This window comes from Martes martes (genome assembly GCF_963455335.1).
Source record: "Martes martes genome assembly, chromosome: 4".
Classification (NCBI taxonomy): Eukaryota; Metazoa; Chordata; class Mammalia; order Carnivora; family Mustelidae; genus Martes; species Martes martes.
In genome coordinates, this window is record NC_137891.1 from 9,660,407 (window position 1) to 9,687,114 (window position 26,708).

At 45.3% G+C, this 26,708-nt stretch overlaps 2 protein-coding genes across 3 annotated transcripts in view; one reads left to right on the forward strand and one right to left on the reverse strand.

Moving 5' to 3' along the window:
* OC90 (otoconin 90) overlaps window positions 1-15,721 on the forward strand; it is a gene marked incomplete at both ends in the record, with an annotated part of 31,109 nt that extends 15,388 nt beyond the window's left edge. Inside the window, 6 exons of the mRNA XM_080800196.1 lie at window positions 3,253-3,303; window positions 6,450-6,566; window positions 7,648-7,819; window positions 10,843-10,949; window positions 13,610-13,940; window positions 15,313-15,721. Of these exons, the coding sequence (XP_080656322.1) occupies window positions 3,253-3,303; window positions 6,450-6,566; window positions 7,648-7,819; window positions 10,843-10,949; window positions 13,610-13,940; window positions 15,313-15,721 (1,187 nt within the window). The remainder of the gene's footprint in view (window positions 1-3,252; window positions 3,304-6,449; window positions 6,567-7,647; window positions 7,820-10,842; window positions 10,950-13,609; window positions 13,941-15,312) is intronic.
* A 3,085-nt stretch (window positions 15,722-18,806) lies between these two features.
* The window catches only part of EFR3A (EFR3 homolog A), a 108,410-nt gene continuing 100,508 nt past the window's right edge, over window positions 18,807-26,708 (reverse strand). For both annotated transcript variants that reach the window (XM_080801461.1, XM_080801462.1), the window contains exons 21-23: window positions 25,740-25,843; window positions 25,175-25,224; window positions 18,807-21,239 (exon numbers count right to left, since the gene is read on the reverse strand). In XM_080801461.1, coding sequence (XP_080657587.1) covers window positions 21,134-21,239; window positions 25,175-25,224; window positions 25,740-25,843 — 260 coding nt within the window. In that variant the 3' untranslated portion in view covers window positions 18,807-21,133. The remainder of the gene's footprint in view (window positions 21,240-25,174; window positions 25,225-25,739; window positions 25,844-26,708) is intronic.

The window sequence follows — 26,708 nt, forward strand, 5'->3', positions numbered from 1 at the left end:
AGGAGATCCCTCTGCACACTCACCTCCCCAGAAGTGTGTGTATTTCTCTCCTCTGCTGCTGCTTTGAGAACAGAAGCAGGGCTCATGGTGCAGCTCCTCCCTGGCTGTCCTCCATGTCCAAGGGCATTGCATCCCCAACTACTCCCGGACAGCCTGTGCCTTGGACTCCATGTCTAGAAAAAAAGAGAAATTGCACCTACGCAAGCCAAGGCTTCACCGTATGCCCTGCCCGCACAGCAACCATTCCCAGCAGGATTCACAGTGGCCACTTCCGTCCCAAACTGAGGACAGATCTGTCCCCCAACACACACACACTCACACCCATGACCTAGCAGTGCCCACAAACACCCTCCAGAAAAGGAGGCCGCCTCAATGCAGGCACAAACATCAATTAAGAAGGAAAAATAGGGCTCGTGATTGTTCTCACCATGGTGGAATGAAACAATTATGTTTTGGACTCAGGCAGCTTTGGGATGGAATCCTGCCTCTCCCGTTTTCCAGCTGTAGGACTCTAGAAGCATGGATCAACCTCTTAAAGCTTCAGTTTCTTCATTTTGGACAGCAGGGATTGGCAATTATTTTTTTCTGTAATGGGCCAGGAAGTAAGTATACTGGGTTTTGTAGACAGTCTCTGTCACAATGACCCAAGTTGCCATCACAGCAGGATGACAGCCACGACAATCCCTAACTGGGTGGGTGTGCCTGTGTTCAAAGGAAGCTTCATTTACAAAAATGGCCTGAGGGCTGGGCCATCGTGGACCAACCCCTGGAAAGGGATGGGTCCTTCAGGGCAGCAGGGGCTTAAATGGGGGAGAACACGGGAAGACTCTGGAGCAGCATCTTCTTCAGAAATTCTGGCGTGACAGCAAAACACAGCAATGCAGTCTTGAGTCACATGCAGGACACTGGACAACTTGCTTAGAATATGTGATCTCATTTCTTGCTCCCACAACCTTGTGAAATCGTTGCCATAACCTCCACACTGAGACGGTAAATGGAGCTGGAGAAAGAAAGTGTCCAAGACTGGGAGCTGGGTGGCAGGGCTAAGGTTCGAGGTCTGTCTTTACCGCTAAGCTGAACTCCCTCTTCAGCTGCGCTCCCTTGTGGACCAGCTCTAGCAAAGGAACAGGATGGACCTTTCCCCAAGAGAGAGGTCTCATCACCCAAACATCGGCCTTATGCTAACCTGGACCCTTGTCACTGAATCGGGACCGAAGTGTCAATCACTATTCCTCGTCAGACTGCCATGGGCTAACTCTCCTGGGCCCCCAGTCCCAAAGCTGCCTTGTTTGCAGGGGATCCCTGCCTGGCTTACGAGCTGAGCTGTGTGGACAACTGCAGTGGAGTGGTTTCTTTCCACAGTAGCTACTGGGACCAGTGCCACCCACTGACCAGTTCCTCCAGAACAAGCAAGCAGGACAGACCGCACAGGAGCACAGCATGGAATCCAGTGGAGACATGCCTTCTCAATATACATGTTTGGCTCTGATGATCACTCTTTGACGGGGCTCAGAAGAAAAACCAGTAGACCTACTTTTCAGATGAGGGAGGACACTGAGGCTCTGGGAGGTTAAAATTTACAGGTGGTCCAGCATGAGACCTGCTGGACTGGTCTCGAACCTCACCTCAGGCTGCAAGACTGGTTTTGTCTCCATGATACGGTAGTAACTCACAGGGAACAGCCTCGTACCTGAAAACATTTAGGCCAGGATGTCATCAGAAGTGACCTAACCATTTACTTCGCTTATGGTGATGAATAACAATGGATTCTTTATTAATAAGCATAAATCACTCATAATAACTATTTACTAATTACTAAGAATGAAGAGATAAACAAGTGGATTCCTCGATTAAGAAGCAGGGACACCAAGGAGGACGTTGGTGGGCTGGTGTGTTCCTAAGCCCCTCCATATGTCCTCTGAGTTCTCCCCCTGGCCCTAGAAGGCCCATATGATAGATAAAGGAGGCACTCCCAAGAAGCAGTCATTTGCCTGGGGGTAATACAACATAGGATTCCGTTAGTTATGAACCTGCGCATTTTACTTTGAAGAGAACCATCTGCCTGGCTTAGAACCTTTGAGGTTCTGTCTCTTTGCTGGAGCACTTTTGTGTGTCCACATCATCAGTCAATTGTAAGCCTGATTTCCACAGAACACCATCATAATCTTGATCTTTGACACACTGAACTTAAGGCAGTTCCTCCCTTCCCCAAGCCTGTTGGAATTACCATTGCTAGCTCTCTGCGGTATAGTCAGAAGAGAAATGGCACCCCAGCTCGGAGGTTAGGATGGGTCACCTTACCCCTGGTTTGCATTCTGCCACTTCCTAGCTCCATGAACAAGTGACCTGTGTTTTCTGTGTGTCCCCTTTCTCAGCTCTGAAGAAGGGGTGAGCCTGGTGTTAACTCATGGGGTTTTTGCTGAGTTAGTACAAGGCAAGTGCTTAATGCCGTATCTGGCATGTAGTATGTCTCCATCCGTTCCAGCTGCTACAACAAAATATCACACACTGTATCACCTGTGAACAACAGAACTTCTCTCTCGTGATTTCTAGATGCTGCAAGTCCAAACTGAAGACACCGATGTGGTCAAGTTGGGCGAGGCCCACTTCCTGATTCATAGAGAGCCGCCATCTTGCTGTGTCCCCACATGGTGGAAGGAGCCACAGAACTCTGTGGAGGCTCTTTCATAAGGACACAAATTCCATCCATGAAGCCTCCACCCTCATGACCCAATCATTCCCCAAAGGCCCCAAGACCACTGACGATTAGGTTTCAGTCAATGAATTTTGGGGAAACATAGACATTCAGTCTACAGCATTGTAGGAGCCTAATAACAGTTAAACAACAGACTCATTTTACCAAGAACCAGGGCTCAGTAGTCTTTTGGGAGCCACAGAGCAAGGAACTAGAATCCACAATTCTGTTGCCTTCTCTTTGTTCAAAAATATGTGATTAAATTTTTTTGTTTGTTTGTTTAAACTCTAGAGACATCTGCTTTCCTAAAGTATTTCAAAGATGCACCTGCTTCTAGCCCAGCAGGCTACAGCTGCCTTTGCCAGCATGTCTGTGTCTGGGGAGGGGAGTCTTTTTGTTTTAGCAGTGACCCTGACATCACCAGCAACCCTGGGAAGTGACAAGGGGCAGAGCAATGTTGCCTCCTGTGCCCAAAGGATGGGAACTGCTCCAGGACACAGGGGTGGAACAGGCTAGGGTCAACACTCACCCTGTCTCTTTTCTTTTGTGGGCAAAAGTGGGCCAAGACCAGGAAGGCACGGAAGCCACTAGGACCACATCCCCTCCAGGTAAGCACACTTGGCTTCTCCCAGCAGCACACAATCGTTGTCCCTATATGTTTATGAGCTCAAGTGTGTTCTAAAACGTGGAGGAATCATTGAGACCAATTTGCTTTTATACCACCTCCCCACAAAGTAGACAAATGAAGTTAAAAGGTTGATCCATGAGCAGGAAGAAATGGAAGCCTACCTGATAAAGAAATGCACTTAGAAAAATATGGAAAACTGTGTTTTGTTTTCTATTTAAATCACCTCTACTTCCATGTTATACAGACAGCCACTTCTAATATCTGAAGGTGCTCCCTTCCAATGTCTCCCGCCTGCCCAAGCATACCGTGAATGTAATTCAAATGCACTTGAGATCACTTGGCACCATGGCTTTGTAGTCTGAACTGTATCACCTAAAAAGTGAGATGATATTCCCCTGACATTAAATATCTTTCTATAACATGATTTTTAGTGGCAGCTGTACTGTGGTTTCTGGTGTGGAATACCATAGAGCATGAGCCAATTATTTCCTACTTTGTTCTTATAAATAATAGATATACGCTTTATACCCATCCACCTCTAATTTGTCACAATAAATGCCTAGAAGTTGAATTACTGCACAGAGGGCGTAATCATTGCATGTATCCATGCAATATGTATGTATCCATATGTTGCCAAACTGCCCTAAAGAAAAATCGAAACAACTTACCCTCATACCTCTCTCCCATGGCTGATACTGTGGACTACTAGTTAAAAGCAAGTAAACAAAACCTCTACCATGTTAATAGAAAAAACCCATGGTAGCTCATTTCTCCTCTTCTCCTCTCTGATGGAAATTGAAAGTGGTGGTTTTTGTACCCAACTTGGGCTGGCCTCTCACTCTGGGAACTTTGGACCAGGCCTGGACAGAATTCCCAAATCTTGACTGAATTTATGGTGATGGGTGACCAGTGTCAGAGCTAAGAGCATTGAGACTTGGGCCAACTTTGCCCTCAGGTGCACAGTGACTTTCTCAGCCTTGGGGAGCGAGGACAAGAGGAATTTGTTCCCCAGTGGGGCGGCCACTCAGGCAGAGTGATGAATGCCGCATGCCCCCATCTAAGGGGATGAGGTAGGGGTCTCATGTTTGATTAGCACCAAGAATCCAGAGAGTTCTTTCTCAGAGGGTGAGGGCTTCTAGAAGGACACTCAGACTTGGCAAGGAGCACACAGGGGCTTCTGGGGCTTTCTCTGCTTGTCGAGTTTTCCACCTGGAGAGTCTTTAACCCCAAATCAGATGTGTCTTCACACTCACTGAACGATTCTAAGGGCTGTGCTTGACTTTGCCCTCCTTGCTAGGCCTTTAGCTAGAAGGACTATTCAAACACCAAAATAAGTATTATTAATATGGTTTTACAAATGGGGAAATCAAGATTGAGAGAGGCTACAGATCTGTCCAAGGTCACACAGTTAGTATGTGGCTGAGCTAAAATGCAAACTTTGCCTTACCTCTAAAACTGAGTTCTTTCTACTCCACTCCACTGACTGGGTGAGGTCTCTCAAAAAGAAACAGAGCTGGTGTTTGTTAATGGTAGTAAGACAGATTTTACTCAGGTTTCCATAGCAGGGAAGAGAGACTATAGGGTAACCACGTTCGACTCTCATCTGTGTGGAGGTGACTGGGACTTTAAGAGGGAAAATGGGAGGGTGGACAACAGGCCAGAACTCCAGCAGAGTCAGGACAGGGGAAAATTCAAAAAAGGGGGCAGGGCTCTGTTTTCTGAAAACTTAGGCAAGGCAGGTGTTGGGTCCGTGTGGGTCCCAAGCTCTAAGTTCTTTGGGCTGTCTTGAGCTTTCTTGGGCAGGAAGACAAGGGGAAGCAGGAGGCTGGGTCATCCTGGGGAAACGAGGCTGGGGTTGGGCTAAGTCTCCTAGCATAGGGGCAGGGCGTTGATGAAATAGTTTGTGCTGCAAATTTGCAGTTCTCATAGGCCATGTTTGAGGCCTGGTTGAGAAGAGGGTCCAGAGGAGCCTGGCTAAAGTCTGGTCAAGGAAAGTGTCTGTCGGTTCCAGCAGTCTGGAACATGGTGGAAAGAAACCAGTTCATGGGTTTCTGCTGGTGGGATTGGAGAGGAGGGGAGGCATGATGTTAGACCCAGAGGACTGGGAGAACAACAGGGCCGCTAAAGCCTTGCTCCCATCCCCTAGGGAACAGAGCATTGAGCAAAGACTCAGAAGCCCGGATGTATGAAGCAAACCAATGTGGTGGGTCTGGGAGAGACTGCCAATCAGGGGTCCCTGAGATGCCCAGGCTTCAACCTGAGCTCTGGGTCTGTAGATGGTGGAACAGAGCTTACAAAGGCCCCTTTGGCTCGACCAAATGGGGTTGGAGATGTCACTGCCTCTGGCCAAGAGAACAGGTGGGCTGCTGTGAACATTGGGGTTCATATACCCCTTTGAATCTGTATTTTTGTATCCTTTGGATAAATACCTTGTAGTGTAATTGCTGGGTCATAGGGTAGCTCTATTTTTGACATTTTGAGGAACCTCCACACTGTTTTCCAGAGTGGCTGCACCAGTGTTCATTCCCACCAACAGTGTAAGAAGGTTCTCCTTTCTCTGAGTCCTCACCAACACCTGTAATTTCCTGACTTGTTAACTTCAGCCATTCTGACGGGTGTGAGGTGGTATCTCACAGTGGTTTTGATTTGTAGTTCCCTCATGATGAGTGATGTTGAGCAGCTTTTCATGTGTCTTTGGCCATCTGGATGTCTTCTTTGGGAAAATGTCTATTCATGTCTTCTGCCCATTTCTTAATTGGATTATTTGTTTTTTGAGTGTTGAGTTTGATAAGTTCTTTATAGATTTTGGGTACTAGCCCTTATTCTGATATGTCACTTGCGAATATCTTTTCTCATTCCATTGGCTACCTTTTAGTAGCCAAATGGCTACTAAATCAAATTGTTGATTTAGTTTCCTTCTCTGTATCACAGAGTATTTGGAAATTCTCATGTAACATTTGTGGATCCCTGAGACTCTGCCCTCCCATCTGCAAGCCCAGATTGAGGATGCTTTCCTAACACTTTGTTCTTCTGAAATATCTGCATTTGGGCTTGAGTGTGTGTCCATCTGCAGATCTCTTCCCGAACTGCCTGTTGAATATAAGCCATGACGTTGTGTGTTTTCAGGATCTGCAGAGATTGCTACCTCAACGAAAGGAGTAACCATGGTCCCGGCCGGTTTGAAATCTTTGGGCTTAGCTGCGTCATCCACCAAAAGTGGCCTAGAGGAGACAACTGGAAAAGGTGAGTGGGGGCAGGCAGAGAAGCCTCTGTCCTCTCTCGGCCTTGAGATTCTCTGGATGGGTAGGTAACAAAGGCCTTTAGGCCATGGTGTCAAACTGTGACCTCTTCATTTTGGTGCGACTAGAAGGGACCACTCCTTTCCAGGTGAGGTCATGGGACACAGAGGGGACCTGACTTGCCTATGGCCACTCATCTGCTGAGCCAGGGAAAGGGGCCCGCTGGCCTAATGCTTCCATCCCTCTTACTGGCCCCCAAGGGAAGAGCTTGGCACCATGCTCATGAAGTTGTTGGAAAGAAGGAAATATCTGGGCTTTCACTCCCTCTCCCTTCTCTCTCCTCTTGCCAGGGGCCCCACCAGAGGCCCTGCCCCTGCAAGGAGCTACAGACACAGGGGAGGGCTTTGTTAGTACCAGGCCAGCCCTCCACAGCATGCACTGCAGAGTGATGGAGAAGACAGCATTTGAGAGGGAGGCTGGGCTGGGAGCCCCTGGCTTCTTGGTTCCCCACATGCCGCCACTGGACCTGTGATCATGGGGTCAGCACAGTGGACTGTAGACAGTCTTGGCCAAAGTTTCTGGTGGAGGAGGAGGGGACAAGGGTGGAGACAGGGTGCAGGAGGGCAGAGGCAGAGGTAGATAAAGAAAAATCAAGGGCTCTGAAGGTGACCCCAGGCAGAGTATGCTAACCTGCTGGAGTCAGGACGTCTAGGAGGGCAGCCAGGATGCTCCCAGGATGCCGGGTGCTGCAGGGCCTCAGTGAGACACGGTCACTCTACTCAGCAATCACATGTGGCCGAAGAGCACCTCTGGTCCCAATCAGCCCCCCACACTTCAGGGGGATTTAACCAGGAGTCTGGGCAGAGCCATAGACACCTGGAAAGGAAGACATGCTCTCTGAAAGCCAACTCATGCCAGACAGGATGTTAGACAGGGGGACTAACCCATAGCAGTTTTCCCAGAAGGGCAATGGAGGCAAGGACACAGGGTTCCTCGGATGATCAGTACCCATCTGGATCATTGCCTGCCTGTGTGAACTCTGTCCCGATGTCCCCTCCTCTCCTGACAGCCCTGTTTCTGATCAGCCTGTGACAGGTTCACCTTCCTGCACCTGGGAAGTAGGGACAACACACGGGTGATGCCTCAGCTTGGAGAGATGCTCTTTTGCCTGACATCCCGGTGCCCAGAAGAATTTGAATCTTATGGCTGTTACTGTGGGCAAGAAGGACGAGGCGAGCCAAGGGATTCCTTGGACAGGTAGGGACGGGAGAGGGTGGCAGGCCAGGGGTGCTGACGCTGCCCGCATGAGAGGTGATAACACACCTCTCCACTGGGGACAGCTTCTCGCTTCACACAGAGCACTGTCTCCCATGGGGCTGCAGCTCACGGTCATGGGCAGCTGAGGCTCAGACTTGTCTGCAGTCATTCAGTGGTGAAGGGGCAGAGCCAGACAGATGCTGACCTGTGGATATGGGCTGAAGAGCTCCTTCAGCTCCAACCACAAGTACTGCCGGCGGCCCCAAGAGAGTCCATCTGCAAAGACCCTTCAGAAGATCCCAAATCTGCCTATTTTGCAACAACCGACATGTCGAATTGGCACACCCACTGTTTGCCCTGCAGGTGACCACATGAAAGTTACTTTCTCAATAACTGTTTAAAAAAAAAGATTTACTTATTTTTAGAGAGAGACTGAGAGAGAGAAAGAGAGAGAGAGAGAGAGCAGTGGGAAGGGGCAGGAGGAGAGGGAGAGAGAGAGTCTTTTTTTTTTTTTTAAAGATTTTATTTATTTATTGGACAGACAGAGATCACAAGTAGGCAGAGAGGCAGGCAGAGAGAGAGAGAGAGGAGGAAGCAGGCTCCCTGCTGAGCAGAGAGCCCGATGTGGGACTCGATCCCAGGACCCTGGGATCATGACCTGAGCCGAAAGCAGAGGCTTTAACCCACTGAGCCACCCAGGTTCCCGGGAGAGAGAGAGTCTTAAGCAGAATCCGTGCTGAGTGCAGAGCCAAACAAGGGGGTTGATCTCAGGACCCTGAGATCACAACCTGAGCCCAAACCAAGAGTCGGACACTTAACTGACTGAGCCCCCCAGGTGCCCCAGCTTCTCAATAACTTTTAACTGCTCAATTTTATATCTGCCACTTTTGGAAGAATTTTCAGTGACCTCGTGCATTGGTGAATCCATTCATTCATTTATGTATGCATTCAACCCACCTTTTCTTGAGCTTTTGCTCTGTGCCAGGCCCTATGCTGGGTGGTGGAGACACACAAATGAGGTTACACCTGAACAAAGCAGCTCGCAACAAACTGCCAGTGCCCCAGAGGATCTGCGTGGTGCAGGAGATGGGCACGTCAACCAAAAGACCACCAAGATCCTAAACGCAGCGGTCAAAACAGGGAACAGTGGAGGAACTAACCTAGACATGAGTTGCAGGAATATTCCGCGGGTTGAGTTGATAAGGTGTAAAGCCTGACTGCATGTGGGGACTGTCATGGCCCCTGGCCAGCGGGCTCTGCACTCAAAATGCATATCCCTGGGATGGTGGGGTTGCTGAAGGAAAATCCACAGCTAGAGTAGATACAGGAGACAGGGAAAAGACAAGGCCTGGTGCCATTAATACACAGGCTGGAGGGATGGCAGGACCATGGTGTATGTCACTTGCAGGTCAGATGGTGTCTGGCTGGCTGTGTCTCTCCCCCAGAGACCCTCCTCCGTGGCCTTTCTCCCCTTGCCACTCACTGCCTTCCAGCCCTACCATCTGACCAAGCTCTGCAGGGCATCCAGTAGGGAGGAAGCTAGGGGCTCTGTTACACAGGCCACCTTCAAAACTTAGCTCCTGCTGGGTGACACTGAAGATGCGTCTATTTTAGCAGGGTGTACACCACACTGGAATCATAAGTGTGTCTACATTAGGAAGTTCAACAATGTGGGCTCCAGTCTCGGAAGAACAATGTAGATACTGTTCCTGAGGCCATAGCACTCAGTGACACAAGGCAAGAGGTAGAAGTCTAGGCGGAAGTCACTGTGTCCTGTTGAACCCCATGGAAAGACAGAGGGGTTGCTTCTGACCACTGGCCATACTTCACAAAAACATGAGATTTGACCAGCAGGCAATTAAGTTACAACATGGCTTCCCTGACCTCCACGGGATAAAAATTAAAGCCATCGCCTTGACCAAGGAAGAGTTACTCATATTGATCTCATTTTCTTCAGGAATGTCTTTTCAAAACCATGCATACTTTACATTCTGGGCAATTTGGGTGACTTTTAAGGGTCTTTTGATCATATGTGATTTCTGATTCACTCGATGACTTCAGATTTTCACTATGAGATTAGCTTTTCACCACCACCTGCTCCAGGCAGGTGCACGCACCAGAGTGTGTGGTTCAGCTGAGCAGGGCGGCCATTTGTAACGGACACAGACCTCCAGTCATCGTCCACTGTGGCAGGCATAGTCGTGGTGCTCCCCTCATCACTGGCAACAGGGGAAGCCGATTCTTGGCTGAGCACTAACTCTACAAAAAGGCAGCCGGTCATGGCAGAGCCCTGCTCTGGCTGTGGCCTCTGACACCACGTGAGAGCTATTCGTGGATGAGATGAGTGGCACTGGGAGGATTTGGGGAGAGTGGCAGCTCCTCTGGGCTAGCGCCATCACAAGATTCCTCCGGGTATCTATGGGCTGGGGACAGTGGAGACGGTGAGGCTTTATCAGGCCCAGATGGGAGGTGTCTAAAAAGCAAGACACCAATTCGTTTCTGTATGGCTAGGGAGGCCCTGCTTCATGCTGAACACTTTCTTAGATGTGGTCCTTTATTTGTGCTCAAGGTCATTACTCTGCTCTCTTTCAAGGCTAGGGTCCAAAGGGGGTGCCCTATGGATGTGAGATTAATTGTTCTATTAGGTAAAAGATTAGAGGGGGCAGGGCCACTGCTAGTCCACCTGGTACCTTCGTGTAAACTAAAAATGGTAACCTTTTCTCAAGGCTCTTTTTTTCCATCTCAACAGATGCAAATTATTATCATAAATATGCAAATCATCTTTGCAATCAACAGAGTCATAATAAGAACACAAAGAATTTTTTTAACGGTAAGATGCATACAGTGTGACTGACACGGTTTTAGATGTGGTATCTTTGTGAAGTGCACAACCTAAACCACCATACATGGTGGTCCTGTGTGTGCCGGAAAGGAGGCCTTGGCTTCTCTCCCTGCCGTAGGGTTTGTGGGAGAGGCAGGCCTTGAAGGAGTTTCTGAGTCAGCTGGGTTTTCCTTGGTCTTAGGTGCTGTTTTTCCCATCACTGCTGCGTGGAGCAGGTGAGGCGGCTGGGCTGCCTGCTCGAGAGGCTTCCTCGGTCGCCAGTGTTGTGCGTGGACGGTACAGCCAAGTGTAAGTGCTGGGGGCCTGTCAGAATCACATGGGGTTCAGGCCTCCCGAGGCTGCCCCAACCATGTCTTTGTCTACAATGTGATTTGATACTCTTCTTAACCGTGACGCACACTTATTACCGATCCTGCCGAGGGCACGGAAGTTCAAGAGCTAAGTCAGCTGCCAAAAGTCAGAACTGGGTAGGAGTGGACCAGGAACAAGAGAAACCGTGCTTATGGCGTGCCTGCCGCGTGCCAGCCCCAGCTCTCAAGATGGATGAACAGAGTTAGACGGCCCAGGATCCCATGAGGAGGCACCGAGTCCTCCCTTTACAGAGGTGGTGGTGGAGGTCACACTGTAGAAAGAAGCAGGTGGTGGGAGTGAGAGTGCGTCCTGGAAAACCACATTGCCTCAGACCCAGAACCCAGTCCTTGTGCCGGGGGCTCTCGTGGCATTTTGCTCTCTCCCCGAGAAATGGAAGCCCTGTCCTGAGCGAGACCTGCCAGGGAGCTCCACGGAAAGGGATCGGATCTGGCTGAAGGCAGTGGACCCACCGCCCCCGTCCGCCCTCTCCTGGAGCCTCAGCGGGGTGTCTGAGAACCAGCACCCCTGGGGGCGAGCGTCACGCTCATGCACCACAGGGCCAGCTTTCCATGTCCAGCCTGCGGAGGCAGTTCCTCTAGGCTTTGCAGCTTAGAGTCCCTGCTCCCTGGAGCATGTCGTGAGAGTCCTGTGAGGGCTTGTTCCCACACTTGTGTTTCCACCACGGAGGCCCTGCCCTTCCCCTGCCCTCCCTCAGCATCGGCGGGCACCTCCCTGCCTCCTGGAGTACAGGACCACATGGACCACATGCACCTGTCACGTCCAGGAGCCCCGTGCTCACGTGTCACTCATGGCTCCTGCACTCACTCACTCCGTTATCTATCCCACACACCTCTCTTGGGAACTAGGAAGGCACTGATCCGACACAATCCCTGCCTCAAGTGCCCCACAGCCCGGAGGACAGACGGATGCGCAGGTGTCTGCTCTCATCCCGGGTGGAAGTGCTCACCAGAGTGCAGGTGCCCTGGGAGCCACGGAGGGGGTCTGAGCCAGGCGAGCAGGGCACAGGGTGCTGAAGAACTGAGCAGTCAGAAGAGGTGGCGAGGAGGGATCTTATAAGACGTTGTCAGGTTCCCAGATGGCCACACTGGGTGTGGATGTTCCCGGAGAAGCGAAAGGAGGAAAACCATGGCATTTGGGGAACTTCTGGCAGTGTAGGAAGAGAAAGTGGCACTGGGGGACGGCTGTGGCCAGGTGAGGCAAGGAGCTAGACAGGCACCAGATGATCACCTGAGGTTTGAACAGTTGGGGCATGAGGATGCGGGACGGGTATAGAGCCACAAGTGACAGGATCAGATTATTGTCATCATTGGATGTCATCATGCCGTGGGATCTCACCTGCTCAGCTGAAGAAGGCTCTTTCGCTATCCCTACAGCCTCAAGGGAGCCAGGAGCATGGCCCTGGGGGTCTGAACTCCAGTGGGGCTCCAGGGACCCAGGTCAGCCCTCCGTGAGCTCGGAGCAGTGTCCTGTACCACACGCAGTGCTGGGTCATGAGAACAGGGCAGAGCCTGCTCTGTGCTGTCTCGACACGAGGCCCAGAACTGCTCGGGAGAGCAAGCTCTCGTGTGTGTCCACTCTGCTCTTGGTCCCACGTTTGTTTGCCCCTTCTTTAGCTTCCTTGTGTTGGAAGGCAACAGTGTAGGAATTTAGAGGGTCTGTGTGCTGAGAAAAAAAATCTGGCTGATTTTTTGCTTCATGGTAGGTTCAGATGGAAAAAAGTTGGAACAAATACTTCTCTAGCTTCATAGAAAACTACAGGTAAGAAAAATATTTGCAGGAGGCGTATCTAAGTACCTTCAACACATTACTTAACTGAGTCAGATGACATCCATCCCCGCCCCCAATGCAGGCAACACATTCAAGAAATCAGGTAGGGTTGCCAGATCTAGCAAATAAAAACACACTAACTAGAATTTCAGATAAACAAGTAATTGTTCAGTATAAGTATGCCCCAAATGGATATACTTACATGAACATATTTATCTGAAATTCACATTTAATCAGGCATCCCATATTTTATCTGGCAAGGTTAAAATAGATTGCACAAGAACTACTTCCATCTGACAAAGGGGAAAGGTCTGGCCCACAGAAGGAAGGAAGTAAGATATTTAACAGTTCTGTCCAACAAATATTTTCCAAGTGCCAACTCAGGAAATAGGGGTCAAGGATTGACTTAGGTGCTTGGAACACATGGGCTCTGCCACCAAGGCTCTCCATCGAGCGAGAGGGAAAGGTAAACACAGACACAGATGATTCATGCACAGTGTCATTAACATGCAACCTGCTGGAGAGAAGGAGCCATAGGTGGGATCTGATGGGAGCCCAAGAGGAAGGTAGTCCCCTTACCCTGGGGGTTCAGGGAAGCTTTTCTGGAGGAGGGGATGCCAGGGGGAGTTTTGACAAACAGGTATGAATTTACCAGAAGAAAGTGAGAATATTCCCAGCAGGGAGATCAGAGATGCTGAATGTTGCGAGGTTACCGGACGGAGGGTGGGAGGACAGGGCAGAAGGGGCAGTCAGGCTGGCCACATGCCGCCTTGCATTACATGTCCGCTACTCTCTTCTTGTCCTCTAAGGTGTGGGGCAGAGCCTGTGTGCAAAACTGCTTTGTGCCTGTGACCAGACGGTGGCCGAATGCATGGCCTCTGCCTCCTTTAACCAAAGCCTGAAGTCACTGGGCGCACAAGAGTGCCAGGGGCCCCAGCTGTCCTGCGAGGAAGGCATGCCTGGGGCGCCTGCGGCTTCCTCCCCTGGTTCCAGCTCTGAGGAGAACAGCGAGGAGGCCATGCCCCGCACAGAGGGCCTGAGAAGAACCAGAAGATTTCTGGGAAAATCACTTGGTCCTGTGGGGACCAGGCGACAAGGTCCCAGAGAGATCCCTGGAGAAAGCCACGAGCACCCCCCACAGTAGGTTCCTCCCATTACTGTCCCCTCTTTGCACCTCTGTCTCTGTCCTCCTGTCCTCAGCAGGGGCTCAAGGGTTGAAGAGCCGGCGAGCCCTGTGCGCTGTGACGCTTGTGAGTGCACACAGCAACGTGTCCTGTACTGCCTTCAGTGCACACTGGGGGCTAAATAAAAACTCCAATCAGTGTTGGCTTTGGTTTGTTTTGAAGAAATGCTATAGAGACTGGTATATGTATGAGTAGATGCCGGACATAAGATGACAGAGCCATGGAGCCAAATTATCTCCACTGTCTCATCACTGAAAGCTACCTCTTCTTCTATTAGGAAAAAAAAAAAAAAAAAAAAAAGGAATGTATTTAATCAATCTTATGAGCTCACTAGTGGGACACCAATAACCCAAGGATAGTGCCAGGGACTCAAACAACAGCTCTGGTATGTGCCCCTAAAAACACACCTGCCATTTAGTTATTCCAAGAGGCAGATTAATATCATAGTAATTGTAAAAAGCCTGAAATCATACCCATCCTTCCATCCACCCACTCACCGACCCATTAGAGATGCTTCTGTGTCATCAGGCAGAAGGTAGTGTGTTACCAGACTCTCTCTCCATATTCGATAGGAACACAAACTCGTTGGCTCACATCACATCCTTGGCTCTCAATCCCTGTAAATCACATGTCTGGTAGTGAGATGGTTAAGGGTCCCTGCCTGCTCCTCAACTGATGGGAAAGCAGAGGCTCTAGAGTTCAGTGTGGCTGACCTTGCCGCAGGAAGATATTCTGAAGTTGGCAACAAAGTTAAGAAATTAAAAGGTGCTGATGGCCAAGCCAACAGGAGACATCCTTCTTTGCTTTCCAGAGGATTCATGTGATGAGCAACTTTTTTCTTTGAAGATTTTTTATCTGAGAGAGAGCAAGCAAGCAGGGGGTAGGGAGAGGGAGAAACAGACTCCCCACTGAGAAGGAAACCTGATGCGGGGCTCCCTCCCAGGACCCTGGGACCATGACCTGAGCCAAGGCAGACGCTTAACCCACTGAGCCACCCAGGCGCCCCATGATGAGCACCTTTTGATGAATCCAACACATTCGTACCTTTTTCACCAGATGACCTGAACTAACAGCCAAAGCTGGGTCCTCCCAGAAGTGAACCCTCTGACAAGAACTGGAGAGCAAGTTTAGTTGCCAAGTGAGGGAAAGAATGCGTGGAGACCAAAGAAACAGGGCAGGAAAGGTAGCCAGTGAAAGGTGTGTTACCAAGCCAGTTACAACTAGAATACACTACACACTGAGAGGAGACTGATGGGGATATCGGTTTCTGTCAGATCAGCCTTTACTCCTGCAGAGGGTGACATCTCCTTCTGGCCTGCTGCACACAGGGGCAACGCAGGCTCCAGGGCAGAGAAAGCCTTCAGGCAAAGAAATGCAGGTGCTAGTGACCCGCAGTCAGTGGCAGAAGGGGAACTGGCTTCAACTACTGCATGGCTGGCTGGCTCCGCCTACCTTCAGCCGGAAGTGAGGTCCGAAAGGTCCATTCCCAGTGCCAGGCTGGCCACCTGTGTGGTAACTGCACCTTCGCCACATCTTCGCCAGAGGCAGCTGGATGTTGCTCGAGAGAGCGACAGAGCTGACCTACTTAGCTCTGGTTCCCAATCAGAAAACCTCCTGTGGACGACCAACCTCTTCTTCAAGTGTTTTTCTGCTCTCCAAGACCACTGCTGGCGCTTCCTCTCCTCTCCTCCAATCCCCTGTACCCCACAACCTTGTACTCAGCTTGAGACTCTGTAGGACTGTGAAGAGTCTGAGATTTCACCTTCAACTTGTAAATTCATCTTTGTTTATGGATGCTGGCAGAGCACAAGAGGCACCCCCAGGTCAGAGACAAAGGCTTTACTGTCTACAGTAAAGGCAGCAGCCAGAGTCTCAGTATTTCTGCTGGTCCCTCAAGCTCTGGGGCACCACAGAGGGCAAAGTGACACCTCCACACAAGGTGGGCTTCCTTACCCAGGAGAACCAAGTTTAGGGATCCAAAACTACGCATTGGCTATTAGCCTGCTTGACTGTTAACCCCAGAACATTTTTTAAAGCAGGCTCCACAACGCAGGGCTTGAACCAACGACCCTGAGATCAAGACCTGGCCACTTAACTGAGCCACCCAGGCACCCCAAAACACATCATCTTTATACGTAAGACTTTATATGACTCTACAAAGTGTGTTACCTCATCAACTCTTACTTTATAAGACTCTATACATCATACTTTATACGTAAGTAAGGTCTGCCATTGGCTCCAAAAGGTGACACCATTCCTACTTTCCTAGAGTCAAATCTGTTTGCTAGAATACATTAAGAAGATAGTCCAGAATAAAGGCTGTTGGTGTCTGCATGCTTACATGACATGCACAGATCCATGGAGAATTGTCTGGCAATAATGGTCTCAGCTAATATTGCACTGAGAAAATTGAAGGTTTCCAATGGGAATGCCTTCCTCTTTCCTGCTGCCAAAGCTACAAAATTACTGGCAGTCTCTCTTCCTTCTTGTTACAATTAAGTGTTCTTTACTCAGATCAAAAATTAATCCGTTCAACTACGCTCTGTGTATAATGAGTGTTCTATTGCCTTCTCTGGTTTGATTCCTGTAGATATTTCCCTTTCTTTAGTGAGAAAGAAAGCATGTACATGGTGGTGGAGTGCTGGCGGGGTGGGAGGGAACAGAGGGAGAGGGAGAATCTTAAGCAGACTCCACGCCAGTTGGAGGCTTGATCTCATGACCTGAGTCGAAATCAAGAGTCGATGCTTAACTGATGGAGCCACCCAGGCCCAGTATCCCCCCCCCCCTTTTTTAAAAGGATTTTATTTATTTGGCAGAGAGAGGTCACAAGTAGGCAGAGAGGCAGGCAGGGAGAGAGGGGGAAGCAGGCTCCCTGCCGAGCAGAGAGCCCGATGCGGGGCTCGATCCCAAGACCCTGGGATCATGACCTGAGCCGAAGGCAGAGGCTTAACCCACTGAGCCACCCAGGTGCCCTCAGTATTCCCTTTTTTAACCAATTCATTCCGCTTCTTCTGTATCAATCTAATCAGCATGCAAACATACCCTAAAATCTCCGATCTTTAAAAATCCTTGACTCCTTTAGCAAGATGAGGGAAGCGTGAAATTGTCAATCTGATGCTCCTAGCTTTAGTCTCCTCCTTAAATGCCAAACTAGATGGTGCTCTGCTGGGCACTGCTGACCTGACTCGATGTCATCCAATGCCTTCCTCTTACTGCACACGCTGCTGTGCTAACCAGCTACACGGGCTCTGACCTGCCTCGTTCATAGAGGTGGGATTTCACAACGCCTGCCTTCCAAACTTCTGTTCTTGTGTTCTGACACAGGACTTCTCTGAGAAGGAAGCATGGGGCACTCAGTGCTCAAGAACACACAATCCAGAAATAGCGGGGAGGGGTTGCTGTTTACAGGCCACGCTTGACGATGAAAGGGTACATGCTTCCCTGGAGTTCATCACCAGGGCGGCCAGATCGGAGTTCACAAACCTCCTTATTAGAAACATCCAGCAGGGGGCGCCTGAGTGGCTCAGTGGGTTAAGTCTCTGCCTTTGGCTCAAGTCGTGGTCTCAGGGTCCTGGAATCAGTCCCGCATCCGCATCTGGCTCTCTGCTCAGCGGGGAGCCTGTTTCCCCAGCCCCCACCCCCGTCTCTCTGCCTGCCTCTCTGCCTACTTATGATTTCTCTCTGTCAAATAAATAAATAAAATCTTTAAAAGAAAAAAAACAGAAACATCCAGCAGGACGGACCTCCAGTCACCTACAGTGATGGACAGTTCCTACTTAAGTCCTCTTCATGAGCCTTTTCTCCTTGCATTTCACAGTTCCAGGCCCTGGCCGGCTTTGCTGGGATCGCAGCCCAGAACAATCCCCATGTGTAAGCCTTTGTTTTAGTGCAAGTTCTCCTAAAGCAGAGACTGTGGCTCAAAGCACAAGTAAAAGGCAAATTTTACAGCAGGAGGAGGAGGCAGCACCTGATGCTCTACCTTGGCTCTACTTTTTCATTCACATGAACTTGGTGCTTGAAATCAGTACTTCTCAGAACAGCGGACAGGATCCGACAAGTTAAGGCTGGAGAGACAGTGTGGGACACAGCACATAATGCAGACTGCTGCTTCTACACCGCAGCTTCCTGGAGGAGGAATAAGCGAGCCAGGGTGGCAGAGGGAACCAGAGTCGTTATTTTTTTACTTAGAGGCTTTGTGTACATTATACAGGTAGAGAGGACAGAGATGCAAACATTAAAACTGATGCAGAGAGGGCCACTGCGCTTTCCCAGCTCACACTGCTGTGAGTAGTGAAAAGAAAGCTCTGCCTGCGCCACATCTCATTGCGACTGGCAGTTACGGCCCAAAGTCTTCCATGGATGTGTGGATGCAGCCACCTGGCAACCTGAGTTTTACTAAAGCTCTTCATTTTTAACTAAAGCAAAATATTAAATAAACTTAATTTAATAAATGTCATAGCTATTATAAATATCTGCATTCCAGAAGTAATCTGATTTTGTTTTATTGCTTACATATGAACTGCACAGTGAATCTTTACATTTCAAAAACTCACCTTGTTACATTTATTGCATATATTGGCATGACTAAGACAAATGAGTTCCATTTTCAGATAGGAGGAAGAGGAATGTTAATTGCTGGTAAAGTGTGGTATTACTCTATAAGATAATGAGTTCAGAAGCATTAGGGGGTGTCTGTGTTGTGTGCACATGCAGGTACACGCCAATGGCAATCAAATTCTGTATAAACAGCTGAAGTCAACACAAATATAAGGAATGTTCATATGTTAGCTATTCAATGTCAAGGAAAAAAATGAAGCAAGTGTATGCAGCATAAAGAGAATGAGTAACAGTTTATTAAGAGTTTTAAATATCTACAAAAATATAGCCATACGGTGAACTTCAGCAAATCCTAAACTTTCAGTCTCCAAACCGGCTATAAACGGAACACACAGCCATTACCCAGCAGGAGTCCTGCAATCTCCTGAAAAGGAAAAAGACCCACTTCTTGGGAATCATTACTAACAAGACCAGTTCAGTCATCCAGGATATATAGATGTCTACTGTGATTTATAAACAACAACAACAACAACGACAAGAAAAAAAACCTGCAAACCCCACACAACAGTTTACAAACAGACCAAGAGAAAGATGTGATAAACATTAATTCAAATGGTTTTCCTTTACATGCAATACATGCATTTTTTAAACTACAGAAAAACATGAAATTTTGTAAAGTTTGTTTGTATGGGTGCAAGTGAATATAGATCTCCTTTACTTATACTATTAAATTATATATTTTTTCATACAAAAGCACACAGTGTTAATCTATAAAATGACATCCAAGTGGATGATGATTGTTTTTGAATGTCCCCCTGCTTAGATTTTATTAAATGCACAAAATTAATATACTTCTTTAAAAATACAGAAGAAAAAAAGAGAAATAAAAAACAGAAAACTTGACCTGTCATATGATGACACATTTTACCCAATCAAGAGGCAAAGTTACAGTGACAGCTGCATGAAGGCCAATACCTGCAGTATTATTCTGAAAACAAAGTCTCGTTTACCTACATTTAACACACTGCCCAGGAGGGCTGGGTATCATTTTATGGGTTTAAATGACTAGGATCTTTTGCAAGATGTTTCAAGATGCTGTAGTTCAGTTCATTAAAAAAATCTGGGGTATGCTTTTTCTTTTGTCACTTCCTGACTTTTTTCTGTTTCTTGTACAGATGCCTAATAATCATAAACACAAACTTACAACCTGCCAATCTCACTGTTAAGTTTTCAAACAAAAATAAAAGATAAAAACTGAATTTGTTTTTGAGCTACAATTTTTAATATGTATTTTGCTCTTTGTAAAAAGAAACTGAATCTGAAGAGGCAATACAATTATAAAGAGGTTATTCTATAAAAATGTCCTACGAGAATTTTATAAGACTTGCAAAGAAGTTGTTCATTTTTGCTGTTTGATGGAATTCACTAAAATGCACATAATTTTAAGAAAACACTACAGGTCTGTGAGCACATGTGTAGGGTACATACATGACCTTAGTAGTTTAAATCAACAGAGCTCACAACTGACGATCCTCAGCACACTTGATTGCTAAAGCCACAGGCACTCTTTTCAAATATAAGAACAAATCCTAAACAGATGCATATAACTTAATAGTTCAAATCTTACAAATCAGAAGTCCATCTGGAGAATTTTCTGACTATAAAGATTTTAAACAATGCACAATATAAAAATGCAAATAATGTGCTTTTGATAGAACTCAAAATGTACACAGTCTTCACAGGTGAACTAGTAGCTGTTTTAAAGGTCTTTTTTTTCCTACACTAAATATAGATCTGATTTAATTAATGGAACCACAGCAAAATATTACTATAATTTCAAAGTATAGTCTGTAAACTAATACATCTTATGTAAAAAAATATTGCACAGTTTGGAACACCAAGAGTAAGCTCCAAGCTTCTCTCAAGTAGAATGGTCAAACTCTCGGCAGAAAACACAGTATTACAAGAACTAGACACTTTTAAGTATGGCAATTTTAGGGTTGGTCATATTCTAGGAATATTACTCAACAGATGTCTCATTACCATAAACAAGTTGAGGAATGCCTATCACATGTTATTATAGATCACAACATCTAAAACATGGGAATAAGCCACAGAAGTTTTGCAGCCCCAAGATTAGCAATATATTTGTATGTATTTGCTTTTGCAGATAACCAAACACAAAAGCAATTCTATTTCTAAGCAGTTGTGTAGATGTTTAAGAAATACAGTAGATACTTGACACACCTTCAACCCTCTGGAGGCATAATATTTTTAAAAAATTACCTGTTTGTGAAAAGTTTAAAATATACAGTTTAACTATGGAATAATGGGACATCAATATATGTCCAACTTTGAAAGCCAACAGGAACTGCAAAAGAAATGACCATGGCAGAAATCCATCTTTAAAAGTATTCTAAATCGTGGACAGCTTCACCATTTCTAATGTGGTATGTGCCAAGCATTTGGTTGAAAAGAAGTCTCACTGTTATTCTCAAGAATTATGTTAATATGCATTAAGTAAACTCTGAAAACTCAGCATGGCCTTAATTTTTCGGCTTTAGATCCCACACTGAGATCTTCGTGAGCCACTCAGTACACACACAGATCTGGAAACTTCATCTCATAGACTGGGACGGACTGGTACTGGGCATGCCCAGAAGTAATGGTCAGTGTTCCTGATGGACTGGGAGGAGGGCTGTAAGAGAGAACAAGCCACGGTCAAAAGGTACACTGGAAAGGTGTTCATTTCTCAGAGCACTCTCCTAACTACCTGCAAACAGCAGAGTGAGACACCCAGCTTCGCCGCGGGCTAGCTACAAGACTATATGGGGGAAAAGACAACAGTGCTATTAAGCCGTTCTTAAGTTTGAACCAGACATTTTCTTGTGAGTACGTGTGTGTATAATTTTTTCTAACAGAATTACACCATACCCATTCTGGTAAGCTTGCTCTGCTTCATGAGCAGAAAAATCTTTTGTATGTCTGCATATTGTCCTTTTTACTGAGAGCATGGTATTTCATCATGTGGATGTGGATATACTGACTGATCTAATCCAGGGGATAAATGTAGGTTCATTTCCACTTTCCAGTATTATAATGTTCAGAGGTCTTCTCTTATATATACATCCTTTTTATCCTAATTGTCTTACAAACAGAATTTCTTAAAGCATACTCATAATTTTGACTTTGATACATATTGCCAGAATTCTAGTAATTTATACTTTCAACATTGGAATATACTTGTTCTCTTTTTCTTCCTCTTTTTTTTTAAATCTCTGCCAATCTGGTGACAAAAGGGGATTCATTCCTATTTGTATTTTTAATTTTTGTGTTATTACTAGTGCTACATATCACAAAGACATCCACAAAAGACTCAGTATCCTTTTTGTTTCTTTTAAAACAAATTGTCTATTTGAGTCCACTGCCTGTATTTGTACTCAGGTGTTCTTCTCTGATCAATATGGGAAACTAACTTTTTTTTTTTTTTTTTTTGGTATGATACTAATGCTTTTCCACAATTGTACTTTTAGAATCTCAATCCTGTGCTTTGGGTTTTGTTTTGCCAAATCCTTAAAAACTTACCAAAAATCACTTATGATTTCTTATGACTAAAACTACAAATTTATCTGCAAAAAACTGGTGTCTTTAAGATAATAACTTTCTATTCAAAGCAAGGCATGAGTTTTCATTTGTGAAGTATTCCTATACATATCTCAGAGATTTATAGTTATTTTATATGTCCTATATAGTTCCTTAAGTTTGTTAGTGTTTTATAGTTATGAATATATGGGAATACATTTTCATTACCATTCATACAGTAATGAATTTAATTAATGTATGCACAAATACTAACTTCATATAATTGTCTAACAGTAAACTGTTAACCTATTCAGTTGTTTCTGTTTTTCTGCTGGTAGCTAATAATTATTTTACAATCACCATTCCAATATTTGTAATATCTCCCCCTTTTTTTACTGAGGGATAATTTTCAGAGTGAAATGCACAGATTTTAAGTATACTATATGACAAGAATCAAAAAAAATATACACTCATGTGCTCACACCCCAATAAAGATAATGAACATGTCTGTCATTCAAAAGAAGTTCCTTTGTGTCCCTAGTCAATTTCTCCCTACTCCCACAAACCCACATTCAACAACTGTGTTCTGATCTCTATTGCTAATGATTAGTGTTGACTGTTCCTGAATTTCATACATTCTATTTATACAGCCTAAAAGAACGGTCCATATAAGCTACACTCTTTTATGTCTGGTTTCTTTTGCTCAAGATGTCTTTTTTTCTTTTTTTAAAACCAAAAATACTGTGTTCCTTTTTATTGAACAGTATTTCACTGTATTAAGAATATCACTATTTGTCTATTGTTTATCCACTCTCCTATTGATGGACATTTGGTAATTACAAAAAAAGCTGCCATGACATTCATGAATGTATCTTTCTTTGAATGGAAGTTTTCATTTCTCTGGTAAATACTGAGAAATGGGATTACAGGATCAACAGCAGGTATATGTCTAACTTTGTAAGAAACTGCTAAAGTTTTACAAAGTGTTTGTACAATTTCTACTCCCGCGAGCACTGCAGAGTGTTCTTCTATAATGTCCAAAATACTGTTAGGCTCATCCTATGAAATTCTTTCATACACTGTGTCACTCTGTTCTTGCATTATGATCTGGTTCTTTTTTAGTTTCCCCTTCTCTCCTAAAACATGTGTATATTTCCCTTTAAACTCTTCAGTGTACGAGTGTGTATTTTTAGGTCTCTGTCTACTAATTCCAATAACTGATCGCCTGTGGGGCTGCTGCTTCTTACTGTATTTTCCTGCTTCTTTGCATTTCTTATCATTTTCTTTATTGCACAAAGGTCAAGGGAATGAAAGGACAATGGAGACTGAAGTGTAAGACTTTGTTCTGTTTCTTTTCTTGAGAAAACAAGCCCTTTCCTCTGTCTGGTGGTTAGAATGTAGGCAGGTGAACAAGAGGAGATATATCAAACAAGAACAAAAAACTCCGTATCATGTAGGCTATCTGGAACTACTCTTTCCTAACTAGGTGACTTTGGATAAGTACCTAACTTCTACGGGCCTCTGTTTCTATTCTTGCCAAGTAAAATTAATCACTACCCTTGTTAAAGGTCTGTTATAAATATTAAATGAAATAATGTACTTATATATAGTTCCTAGAAGAGCATATGTGTTCAATAAATAATAACTATTAGTAGTCAGTGCTTAATAAATGCTATTAGTAGGATCTGCAGTACCCATAAAAGAGAATTAGTCATAATCCTTATTCTAAAATATTTAATCCACATAGCTATGACAGAGTGATTAAATATAATATGGTGGGTCCTAGCAACATTCCTTTTAAGAACAGAGTTATGAATTTGAATTTTGATTTTTCCCATTCAGTAGCTGAATGACCTTCAACAAATTAATTCTCTAAAGCCTCACTGTTTTTACCTAGAAACCGAAGGGAAAAAAAAAAAGGAATCTACCTACTTTTTCAGGACTGATGTGAATTAGCAAAAATATCAGATTGAAAATATCTACCATAAGATCCATTACAAAATAGACCATTACTATTATAATTAACAGACACCAAATAAGTAAATGCCCAAAGCCATCAATTTTCTCTTAATCTAAGGTATATTATACATTGGATATTAAAGTCTGATTCTCTGTTCGGAAATTTTTTAAATGAGTAATTCTTAGCTTAGTTGCGGTGGCAGGCATGGTGGGGAAATGCCTAGAATAAGAGGTGTATTGATGAAAACATGCCTTGCATAAAAGGTTGAACTAAGGTTGAAAAAAGGTTGAACTAAAAAAGAAAGTGGACGACAGTGTGTACCTGACTCTCCCATTTTATAGAGTCCTGCGCTTGAAGCAAAACAGACTTAGCTCCTCAAGTTAAAAATATAAAAGATACAGCTGATGCATAAAAAAAATTCCAAAAGCACAGCTTACAACTATGGCTCCTCCACTGCGCCACCTCAGACAGAGACTAGCATCCACACCGAGGTCACAGAAGGAAGTGCATAAGCACTTTCCCTCAAGGGAACCTGCCCTTGTCTCTCCCTCTGTCTTGTGCTTCCCTACTTCAGCACCAACAGACACAACTATGTAACTGCATGACGAAGTCCATTAGATACCATGTGTCTGGGACATAAAGTTACAACAGGACTGAAATGGGTATGACTGAGGAAAGTTTAATGATTGAAGTGAGCTGTTTCAAAGGGAGAAGCCGGTTTGTCCTGGAAAGAATTATGCGGTTGAACCATATAAAACTGCAGTTTTTTGCAGGTCAAAATGGTGAAGTATGACACCTGGTTGAACATATTATTAAAATGTGAGTCTTCCAAATAACCCAGATTTCCTTATGGGAGCACATGGAAGGAAGGAATGATCTAAAAAGGCAAGCTAGGACAGCTAGAAGACACTAGAAGAGATACTATCAAGGTCTGTCCAAATAGAATGTCCATGACAGAGGCACCTCTGTGATCTAGGGTTTGCCCTGACTGAAAAGCACTATTACTTAAACACAATCAGCCACAAATCTACATAGGGGTTTAACAATTTCTATTTTTTATTTTATTGCTGTCGTCATAATAAAATCCTTACCGTATGGTGAGTTCCAGTATTTGAGCAAGTCGATCATGAAGCAGATTTGCCTACAAAGGAGAAGAAAAATGTTTAAGAATGGATTTTTTAATTTCCCAAATATCCATCGACTATGAATACAAACGTAATTTAAAGGACAAAGCATGAGTGCAACTACGAAGAAGGTACGAGAGCTTTCATGTTTTGGCTTCCTCTGTACCAGCCACTGGAACTTAATGTCAAGTTTCTCCTTCATCCACTTCCTCGTCTCACTGGGAGAAATAAGCCAAGAGACACATAAACAAAATACCCACAGCTAAGTCCCTGAAAGCCACTGCACAAAAGGCACCACAGCAACTGCAATCCTCGACATTCAGTCTGGGAGCTGCTGTCTCCATGGGCTCATACTACACACACAGATCACCGAGGACTCCCAGCCAGGCCGCCAGGGTTTTCAGTCCTCACCTGATACATTCCTGTGTGTTCTGTGGATCTGCATAAAGTGTGGAACCTAACAACTAATGACCAAGAAAATGTCCACAGAATCAAACTTTCCCCACATCCCCTTTACCATCTGTTCACTTACTTTGGATTCACACTGTGCTGCTATTTCTTCAAAAGGTGCTTTCTGGAATTTCTCTATCACAAGACGCCTCTTTTCCTTTTCCTGTTCTTCCATTCCACTGGTATCTACATAAATGTTTACAAAAACCCAATAAAGGGATTACAGATAGTTACAGAACCTTGCCAGTGACCTTAAAAGCAAACAGTCTATAAATTAAAAATAAAGGTAATTTATAGCACTAGTTTTAAAAGGAAAAAAGGCAAAAGACTGAACATCCCCAAAATGTCGAGAGAGGCTAGAGAGTAGATACACAAAATGGTTTTTTTCATCTAAGGGTTAAAGCTACATAGTGCAAGATCCTTTCTCAAAAACTACATTTGTCTCTCTTCTCAAAAAAGCAAGAGCATGACAATTTGCCGCAAGCCAAGTAACTTCAAGGCCTCACCTGAAAGATGATTCTTATATGAATATTCATGCCCTGGTACATGAGATACTAAATTAAAAGTCTGCTGAACTTGATACTGAATGGCACAGTGGAAATAAAGAGCCATTTGGAACCTCCTGTTTTTAGCCTTTTGCATTTATTTCCAGTTTGAAAAGACATATTTTATCTTAAGATGATGTAAGGCCTGACCAAAGTTTGTGAGATAGTAAAATAAATGCCTGTCTTGATACTACAGATCTAAGTATATACGTCTGCTTAAGAATATGGAAATAGGCCTACTTTATGACTTATTTTTTAATGGTCTACGACAACCCCCAGCAATTCTTCAGGTTGTCTTTTTTGGTTTGTTTGTTTTCTGGTCAAGAATTTCATAGGATGAAATGCACTATGTTCAACGTTCTTTAACCCAGGCTGCTTTTCAGGTAGAAAACTGTAGGTCACAAGTAAGTAGTTTAAAAAGGGGAAATAGAAATAGCAGGTAGAAAGCAAAGAGGCTATTACATATTTTTCCTTTGAAACTGTGACAGGTTAACAAAATAGAAGAA